Consider the following 11,064-nt stretch of genomic DNA (forward strand, 5'->3'; position numbering starts at 1 on the left):
TCAAAAGATTGAAAATCTAAAGCTCGCTTCACATGCTTACGAGGCTTCTCCCATCCACCATCATTGTGAAACCCTTGCTTCACCAAACTCTGCTGTCTCGACCCTCCTCGGTTGTCCACTTGATTGACAAAAGCCTGATCTCCAGCAACCTTCAGGAGATCCAGACAGACTTTCTCCTCGTGGGTAAGCCTGTAGCAGTTGTCACAGTATCCCACAAACTTCTCGTAATCAAGAGAAACCACCACTTCCTCACCAAAATCAAATGGCACGACCAACTTGAAGATGAAGGGATTGAAACCATTGACCGTTACACAAATGCTACCAGTCTCTTCATCAACTTCACGGATAAACCAATTTTCTTACCAATAGCCTCCAGAGTAGCAACCTCCCAAAGGTGCATCGGTATGCCAGTAACTTTCACCCAGAAGTTGATGGCAGACGGGTAAGTTGAGGAAATAATAGGCTCCCACTTCACCAAGGAGATCATCCAAGTGTCAAAATGGTAAGGACCATTTTGAAGCACTCCTTGAAGATCAGCCTCCTCTGTGAATTTAAACTGGAACGTACCCTGACCCAGGTCAGCTCCCACCACCTTATCTTCGAGTTTCCATATTTTAGGCAGAGTAGAGATCAAAGAATCCATCCTCTGAATCGAAGGATTCATCAGCCTCCCAATAAGTATGAGAGAGAACTGTTGGATCCTCTGGGCCATCACTGAATTGGATATTGTCACCATCTCAGTACGCATCATCGGAGCTTTCCCTTTGAGGAACGATGATTGAGCCAGAGCGAACCACACACCACACAACAACCAAAAACTGTGGACAAAAGTACATTGCCGTTCACAAAAGAAAGACCCAAACTGAATGAAAAGGATGGCAAGCGTAGAGAATAAAAAGAAACCAAGGCTCCACATAAATACCCTGATAGCTATTTTACACTCTCGATACCGCAGAGAAGATATGCCAATCAACCAGATACCAAAAATACACACACAGATCGCAAACCCATCAATACGAGATCGTAGAATCCATACGATATCGAAATAGAATCTCCCATAGCGAGACAACCCTTGATTCCTGACCTTAATCCAATCGATCAGAATCCCAAATTTAAGTACTATCGGATCCCGAACAATACCCAAGATTATTCCCCCAATCTCAGCCAAGATCCCATAAGGGAATCAGCAGATCAAACCAAATCAAACCATCAAGACTAGATAATTCCAGAATCTCACTCTTAATATCGGGATCTAATATCAAAAGTGAGACCCCTTGGAAGATCAAGATCAGACTTCCGGTTTGACCCCGACTACACTCGACCACCGGAGCACGTAAGAGACCCTCTCTCCGTCTCCCAACCTCGCCGAAACGCAACATTCAAAATTCAAATCTCGTCGCCATCGCCATCGCCCTCTTTTAGATATTTTATTTTATTTGAGATTTTTTTTTTTTATTATGTTGCCACAACAAAACTGTATAGAGTTTTGTTGTAGAAACTTTAACTGTTAAAACTTTAACACTAATTGTTATTTTTATTCTATGTTTTTCATAAATATAAATTGTACTAAGAATAAATTTATGTGGCAACATAACGAATTTTTTTTAAATAAAAATTTTTTAAAATGCAAAAACTCATAAAAATGAATAGATAAATATTTTCAACAAATAAAAAATATAAAAATATTACATAATTGATTACGGGTTATAATGGCTGTTGATGTAAAAATAATTATGAAAATAGATTTCAAAATAACAAAAATAAAAAAATCTATTTTTAATGAATCAAAATGTAGTTGTGATAAGTTATACATAGATTGAAAAGAATATTTCAATTATCATGAAAAATAAGAAAGAGAAAAAAATAACAATAGTTTTATTATTATTTATTTTTTACAGTAAAAAAAATCTCACATTTATGACTTTAAAATTTTGTACGTATAAACTATAAAAGTGGACAGTTAAACTTTAAAGGTTGTTAAAACTAATAAAGCAACAATAGTATGATTGGTAAAATTTTGTCTTTTAAGATTTTAAAGTATCTCCCAATGCATAAGTATGCAAATCTTACAAATAAAAAGTTAGAACACAAAATGTATTTTTAAAAAGTTAGAACACAAAATGTATTTTTAAAATATTAATATAGATTTAACTGCATATGCACGTAAAACATACTTAACTAGTGACCATTAATTGCATTAGTTGTAATATCACTGGAATCTAAATAGTAAGTATATTTCAATGATTTGCCTAATTTACTATATACTCTTCATATAGTAATCTAGTCAATCTATAAAAACTGCTCTAACAAAAGAAAACACCAAAGCTTCTAGGAAGTAGTAGTAAGTACACATAATTAATGGGAAATCTGATCCAGATTAGTAACATTATAGAGACAATGAAAATAATATTTTTGATACTAACATATGTAACACATTTGTGTCCCCGTGAAGGTTGTTAGATTCTTCTTGTAAGAGCACCAAAGACATAATCACAAGCATTTTTCATTGATAATTTTCAAACCAGATTTACTTACTTTCGATTTTCTGATAAACAAAACAAGGTTACGTGGTGTGTATAAGAAAACGAAGCTTGAGGGCGTCGAAAAAAATATTCTTCATCTCTTTCTGTTAAGAGGTTTCACTGAGGATGAGCCGGTGATCGGTCTTTTAGAACCTGAGATCAAAAGAGAACACCTTATGATCCTGTAAGCATTATATCTTTTAATAGTAAACAAAATTTGATATAATCTTTGTTTGTTCTACAAAATAGATCCAAGAAGCTTTGGTTTAAGGACAAATGTATTCAGAGTTGATAGTGAGAGTACTTGTTAAGGCCTTGGACGAGGAGGTGGAAATCGACAAACGAGAAGGTCTGGTTTGGTCTGGTTTTGGTGTATGCTTCAGAGGCTTTGATGGTCCAACATTAGCTCTGCAATTAGTATACAAACAATGAACATTAAGCATAATTTAGCTCAATATATTTTGTTGACAAACAAAAAAAAAAGCACACTTTAGCTCTTATTTTAAAATAGGTTATAATTAAAAGTGAAGTAATTATATGAACTATACTCACTTGTCATCTTGTTCAAGCATTTTAGGAGGATCTGAGGTTTCAGGGAAGAGAGTCAACTCCATCGCACCGCTACCAATTGAGCCATCAGTTTCTGTTCCCATTGAAAGACAACTATCAGAGATATCACTCAACCTTTCCTCATTATCTGAATCTTCAAGGCCTAAGAGTTCAATATCCTCAAATATATTATTGTCTTTAGCCCCACCAGAAAACTTAGACGATGACCGTGATTCATTTCCATGTCGACGTTCATCTGCTGAATCTGAAGTTGTTCTTCCAAGCAAACCAGATCCTTGTCTTTTTCTTGGAGAATTTGTTAAAGCTCCTCCTAAAGAATGTCTTCTAGGAGGAGAGCCAATTTTTAGTTTGCTTAGTCCACGGTTTGGGATACTATTTATACTCTGAAACTTCTGAAGTTCTTCGTCTTTCTTGGCAATCATATCTTTTAAGTTCGATACCTACATGCAACGTAAAGATTCAAAGATTATCAAATTAGAAATGCATTCTCTTTTTAATTTTTTTCTTTTCTTTTTGATAAAGAGAAATACATCTCCATTCTCAATAAAACATCGACATGACGAAATTACTGAGTTGTGGAATTTAATTTCTTAGAGAGAACTGTAAGTGGACGACGTATCTACTTCACATTAAGGTGAAACCACTACAAATTTGTTTATTTTATTTGCTTCACTTTTTAAAAAATCTGTTTCTTGAGGGTAGGAATTGATGTTTATGCCCCCCACATGAATATTAATGTACCTGTTCCATGAGTTGTCTAACATCTCGTCCCTCCTTATAGCTTCTAGCTGCACCTAACTCAACACCAGAAACTCTTTCTGCGAATTTCAAAGTACTTACGGTCTCAGCATATGAATCTTGATCAGGATTAATCTGCACAAACATAAGAGTTTTCGCTTGTCCTCCTAAAAAATCAAAGCAAAGGAGTAATGAAGCAAGCAAACACCAATGTCAAATAATAATAAAAGCAAAGGAGTAATGAAGCAAGCATATTATATATATAGTACCTAAAGAATTCTGGAGGACTTGTGTTAGTTTGCTGTTTCTATAAGGTACATGAGGATTCTTATGTGCTAGAGAGAATATAACATCTCCAAGAGCAGACAATGATTTATTTATATGTTGAGCTTCTTTGAGTCTCTCTCCCGTTACTTCCGAGCGACCAACTCTCTCACTTCCGGCAAGATCAACCAGATGCAAACTACCACGCAAGATAGATTCGGTTTTGCTATCAACACCACGTACATGAACAGAAAGAACACTGCAAGAAAAGAATAGGACAAAAACCAATGTGTTAGCTTAATTAAATCTAGACACATGTTAAATCACGAAAAGTTTGTTCATACCTGTGAGATCTACTGCTCTTTTCATTAAGGGTTGTGGCACCAATAGCTCTATTCCTCAACCCAATATTCATCAATTCAAGAACATCTTCAGTTGAATTTACAGAATGCATGCTTGCATCAGGAACTGCAAGGCCATTTGGTAAAGCAGTATTCCAAATCCCAAGTGTGTTGGCAAGTTAAGGAAAGTTTACGTTTGTAAACATAAGAAAATGATATCACCAAAATATCAAATATTATATATTAGCATAAAGGCCGCCGGTTCGAGTGGCACTTGGGAGAAAACCATTAAAATGTTCTAGTCTCGGGCATGAAAGGATGTAGGAGTCTAGGTCAGATGCTTTTGGTTACTCAAAAATATTAAATAATATATAATAATAGATTAGAAAAGGATATCTTTTATTAGGACTATCCTCAGAAAGTAAGTCACGAACTTGCTCATTGTAAATCTCAACCATTTGAACACCAACTTCATATATCACTGATTCTTGTCTACTTTGAGTTAAGTGGAACAAGTCATTCAGAGCTCGATAGTTAACACCCCAATCTTCTTCTGAAGATATGCTTGGTCCACTCTGTGTAAACAAAGTAGAAATACTAATGTCTAGCAAGTAGCATCACATATTAGCTAGGAAGCCAACATCTAAAATAAGATGTGGCCTAAAGTAGTATATAATAGATATGAGTCAGTTAATTCACTAATTTTAGCAATCTGATCGCTACAAGAAAGCTGGTCGAATTTCCACCCGTTTTCTCACAAACGAAGTATTGACCGAGAAAGTCTCGACCAATTACGATAAAAAATTTAAATGATCAAGAATTGGTCGAAACTTTTAAGACCAATAGACTTGGTTGATAAATGGTCAAAATTGGAAATTCATGAAACTAATTAACATACAAACATAAACGTATAAAGACCGAAACTAGGCATGTTGCTTACCATTGTATAAGTCTTTCCGGATCCTGTCTGACCGTAAGCAAATATACACACATTGTAGCCATCAAGAATGGATCGAATCAACGGTCGAGTATCTAAGAAAACTTCTTCTGCGGATAGAGAGATTCAGACAAGTCGTAAGTAAACTATATTTTATCATATATGAAAAAAAAATGGAAGAGATTAAACCTTGAGTTGATGCAGGGCCGAAGACTTTGTTGAAATTAAATAACCGATGTGTATCTTTGCCTTGCTTCAAGGGATTTGCAACCACCAGTTCACCGTTCTCACCTGTGTACTCTATTGACGTTTGTTTCTTGTTTTGCCCTTGAAGGAATGGTCTTATCCGGCAATACACTCTAATATTTCCTTTAAACAAGTAACAGAAAAAAAACAAAAGTTTTAGCTAGATGGTCTTAACTGGTTATTCCATTTTTGGGATGTTATTTTTTGGTTTGTTGGTTTGCAAAAATATATGAAATTAATTTCTGTCAAAATGACATCAAAAAGATGTGTGAATGTTTTAATTGACTATTTTTCCCCTTGTTAATGATCAAATTAATTTACTAATCAAATAATTAAAATATACTTTTCAATGAAATAATCATCAGTTATATTTTTCAAAAAACTAAAGTTTTAATTGCAAGCACTTGAGCTTTATGATATCTACATTTTAAAATAATATTTTCAAAATAAATAAATTTAAAAACAAACAACTGGATCTTCTAGGTATAGCTTAGTATAACAAAAAATTTCCATAGTTATATAGTTTTAACGCAATGAAATTATAACTTTATGATTCAAAATACTAAAATCGTTTTGATAGTTAGGCGCCAAAACACGACGATTTCACAATTCATACCTTTTAATTCTTGGACTTCATTGTAAAGTCTCCGATTCTCTTCAATGACTATCTGGTAATTTTTTGCTGCATGAGCCACTCCTCTTAGCTGTATACCTAATTAAGAGGTAAATTCAAATTACAAAATCGAAAACAATTAAGCCAAATTTAGTTGGTCGAATATATAGAAAAAGCACTAAAGAAAACATTAAAAAAACATAAACATAAGAATTTAGTTCTTTAATAATGGATTACACAACGATCAATCTTACCATAGTAATTTAGATACTGGAAGTAGTTCTCTCCTGTCTTTAGGACTTCACGTTTCAAAGAGATAGAAGTAGCTTTCAGTTCCTGCAGAGCTCACACAACTCGATGATAGGTAAAGATTTTATCAAGAGCCTATCATGTTTACAAAACTATCAATAAAGTCAATTAACCTGCAAAGCCTCTGTTTGGTGGTTTATAAAGCTCTTATATGTTTGCTCTTTCTTCTCCCATCTTTTAGTTTTTGTTTCACATAACTCCTCAAGTTCTTTTGCTTCTACTACACGTAACTCCGAATCCTTTAATTGTTTCTCCAACTCAACTCTAGCTTTTTGAGCATTTAATTTTAGTTCCAAAAATTGTTTCTCCTGTGTCTCTTTCACAATTTCAAGTTCTTGCTTCAACTTAGAAAGTTCAGCGTCACTACGCTCTTTTTCCTTTTTCAGCTTCAGGACATCTTGATCCTCTGACATTAGCTACGTACAGAGCACAAATAACATAGTAAAAAACTTCGAAAATTTTGACAAAAATGGCAGCAAGATGAAAAGATATTTGCAACAGAAATTGATAATTAGTACCTCATTTCCATCTGCCGTTCCAGATGCCAAAGTTTCTAATACCTTTATTCTTGATCTATACTTTTCCTCACGGACCCTGAAGAGTATATTTTGCTGCACCAAAACATATATTTCAATTTGTGTCAATAAGTATGATAATGTATAAACGGCAACCAAAAAAAACGTGAATTAATAATCGTACGTTCTTTAAATTTTCAGCTTGATTTGAGATCCGTTGTTCCACAACTTGCACGATGCCTCTCAAGATAGATACAAAAGCCTGAAGAACAAAGAATGCAAACATAAATGAAGACTGAGAAAAAATAATTTTCTTGAACTATAACATTATTTGCAACATCCTTTCCTTACATGCGACACATTCATCTTCTGCGGGCTCTCATCAAGAAGCTTATCGAGCATATCAAACAACGACCGAGTAGAAGTATTCTACCAAGAGAAAGGAAAACGTATTACGAATTTAAAGTCGGAAGGTTTATGGAAATGAAAATTGAATCATCAAAGTTGAAACGAGATATTAACTAAATATGATGTTATAACATTTTACTTGTAGACTATTTGATTTTAGCAAGTCCAAAATTTGAGAATGAGGTATATTGATCTCAGATGCTTCCTTAAACAGTGATCCATCATTAAAGTTACTATCAACTCCCTTTGAATGGTCCTCAGGCAAACTCCATCTTCTTCTTGCACAAAGTGTATTCTTATCATCAGAGAAACTAGCTTTAAGCGCCTTAAGAGACTGTAAAACTGGAATCATATCCCCCTGCATCAATATCCAAATTTCTGATTTAAAAAACTAAAGTACACAAAATTTACCAAAAACAGAGAAAATATTTTCAATTTATTAAGCGCCTTAGTGTTTGTTAATCAATTTATTAAATCAAATGTGGCAATCAAAAACCACTTTAGCAATTTATTCCTTTTGATGCATTGAATTTTCAAGCAGAAAAAAAAACAAATTATATAAATAAATAGAACAAACCTGTTCTAAGTCTAAAACCTCAAATCTGGGCAATGCCATTTCATCCATAGCTGCCAAAAACCGCTCAATATTTACAGAACCAGGCTCAAAGCTACCTCCCTGGCAGGATCAGTCCAAAGAGAGTAAAAACAAATCACAGAACCAGATGATTGACAAAAAAAAAAAAAAAAAAAAAAAAAAAAGGAAAAAAATATGTACTCAAAATCAAGTACCATTCGCATTGAACCGGGACTAAGCTGATTTAAGAGATTGCACAAGACAGTACCATCCATCAAACATGCTCTCAATTCTTCCTCTGAAGCCTCCCATGGTAAATTTAAATAAGGAAGTGTCTCATTCAACCACTCTACTAAACTTTGATGACCTAGAAGCCAAATTAAAACTAATGGTTAAGAACAAAGAGATGAATATTTTAAAACTTCCATCGTCATATGCATGCAAAGTAGAGGACAAAACATCAAAAAAGACAGTAAAAGAACATTTGCCTTGCTTAGTTTGATCTAAACTTTGACGACTTTCTGATCCATTAAATGACAGAATGCTACTTGATCCATCTGATCGTCCATAAACACTAATCATCCCGGATCCTTCTTCGATTCGATTTTTCATTTCTGTACATGTAAAAGCAAGTGCATCACTTCTTGAGCATTACCAAACCTTTCTACGAAATTTTTTTAAAATATAGCTGCTACATGATGGAAAAACATACAAAACTGAGCTGTAATAAGCTAGCTATTCTGATTCAAACACAAAATTTGTAAATTTTGCTGGGAAATCCAAACGCTAGATATATAATGTTTCCTATGTTTTATAAATATATGGGGTTGTAGAGTATTTTTTTCTTACTCATACTAAAAGCATTCAAATGACCAAAAGTTTTTCAGAACTAAATGATAGCTATTTTATATAGGTTTGCTTGAAAATATATAGCAAACTTGCCTAGATACAAACATCATCAATTTAGAAAGAAAACAAAACGGAAAACATTAAAAGAAATTTGTGAAAACGGAAGCAATAATTTTTCTGAAGGAAATATAATTTACAGGCAAAAATACAATAAATGCTGAACAAATCAACAAAAAAATATCAGGCTCAAATTCACAAAAATAGGATACCAAAATTTCATAGAGGCGTGATGAGAAACCTTGAGAGAGACTTCTTGAAATGCCAACGATATTGTTGAATGGTCTCGAAGAAATTCAACAGAGAAATTTTGACGGCTGTTCTTTTGCCGGAAAATAATTCAAAATTTCCAGTTTTTGTTTCTGTTTTTTTTTCGGTAATCAAGAAAAATACAAGAAATTAGAAATGAAAAAGGCTAATTGCGGAAACGTTTAAGATCCTTTTAGTTTCCTTTTTTTTATATTTAGAAAAAACGCACAAAAATTACTGGAAACTAAAAATAAATAGAAATTATATTTTACGTCTGAGTTTGCTTTAAGCAAACATGTTTCCGGTGTGGCCCTAGTAGTCCTAAAAAGACATTCCTGCTTTGTGTTTGTGACTTTGTGGCATTTTGATTGAAGTTAAAATTTAAAACTACGGTGGGTTTGATTGGTGATAGTTTTTGAAAGCTTTACAAATATACAGTTTTAATATTTACCAATCACAAAATCTTTATCAAAAGCTTTACTAAAAATTTTATCCTCAGCTTTTTTTGTACAGCTTTCACTATTTCCTAAAAGCTTACAGCTTTGCACTATTCCCTAAAAGCTTACAGCTTCAGCTTACAGTTTTTTTGTACAGCTTTCTATACGTTACCAATCGGACCTGGTATTACTATTGATTATTGAAAGGCGAAAAAAAAACGTGAAAACAAAAAGAGAGAGAGAATTCTCAAGGAGAGTAATGAGCCCAAATATGATTAATCGGTAAACAAAATTTACACGTTTACGAGCTAAAGGCCCATGTGGCATTGAGTTTCTTTTTCTTTTTGACAACCAAAGTAACTTAGATTCATTTTTCTTAAATTTGAAAGTTTTTTCAATTAGAGTTTCCGTTCATAATTCATAATGTTGTTGTTGCCACAAACGAGNAAAAAAAAAAAAAAAAAAAAAAAAAAAAAAAAGATTACTACTAAGTTCATTTGTAAACGAATTATGGCACTTAATACACAACAAAAATGAATATTTGTTATAGGATACACTGTTCTACGTACCCATAGTCATTGATTCTAGTAGTTGAGAGCCTATGTAACTCAATAATGAAGGCTATAAGTCTTAGGCTAAAAACACAGTGACGAAAACAAAAAAAATTATGTACCCTTTTCTAGTTTTTGGCCTGAAGATACATACATATCCAACACTTTTTTTTTTTGGTTTAAGAAAGTTGAACAAAAATTTGTTCTGAGCGACACTGAGTGAAGAATAAACAATCATTAGTTTTCAAACAAAACTAATTTATGTCAAAAGAACTGCAAGTATTATCATTGTAATTCACAACCAACAGCTTGAAGTTTTTCTTACGTTAATTGTTCCTTAGACTGTATAACTAAAGAATATTTCGTAATTATTCCTCAGTTAGACTGTATAACTTTTTCTGTAAGCAGAAATAGAATACTACTATTTACATATTCCCTTCAGAAACTGTTAGTATAACTATAGACACTGATCTCATTTAATATTTGATGTAAATTCAGAGATTGTTAGCTGTTTTTTCAGTGAATCTGTTAGTATTTATGAAATCTTAAGTCTTTATTTTTTTCAAGTTTTCATATTTTTGTTTATAAAAATTCATGCGTGGCGCCACGCAGACCATCCACAGATCGTGGGAAAGAGTGGTGGAGTAAAATAGTTCTATAGATATATAAATATGATTATATATTAAATGTTGAAAAAGTGAAAGAATGTGCTTTCGCATTAATTACGCAATATAATAACAATACTAATAGTATTAGTAATAAGAAGAAGACATAACTCAGAATTCTTTTATTACCAAGCACGTGGCTTATTGCTGTAACGCAAGTCAATTTGTCAAAACGAAAAAAAAATTAGAGTTTTCTTCATCGTCATCTTTTTGTTTTTT

General features: G+C 33.1%; 1 protein-coding gene across 1 annotated transcript; it reads right to left on the reverse strand.

The window, feature by feature from the left end:
* On the reverse strand, positions 2,434-9,380 carry LOC104729965 (kinesin-like protein KIN-14G). The gene is given in 19 exon segments (XM_019236188.1): positions 2,434-2,675; positions 2,827-2,930; positions 3,075-3,532; positions 3,834-3,997; positions 4,100-4,353; positions 4,439-4,603; positions 4,832-5,010; positions 5,376-5,482; positions 5,562-5,741; positions 6,235-6,330; positions 6,486-6,567; positions 6,654-7,151; positions 7,240-7,317; positions 7,407-7,484; positions 7,603-7,821; positions 8,041-8,139; positions 8,253-8,404; positions 8,526-8,651; positions 9,156-9,380. Coding segments are annotated over 18 exon segments (3,096 nt in total). The 5' UTR covers positions 8,650-8,651; positions 9,156-9,380; the 3' UTR covers positions 2,434-2,616.

This window comes from Camelina sativa, chromosome 2, assembly GCF_000633955.1.
Source record: "Camelina sativa cultivar DH55 chromosome 2, Cs, whole genome shotgun sequence".
Lineage (NCBI taxonomy): Eukaryota > Viridiplantae > Streptophyta > Magnoliopsida > Brassicales > Brassicaceae > Camelina > Camelina sativa.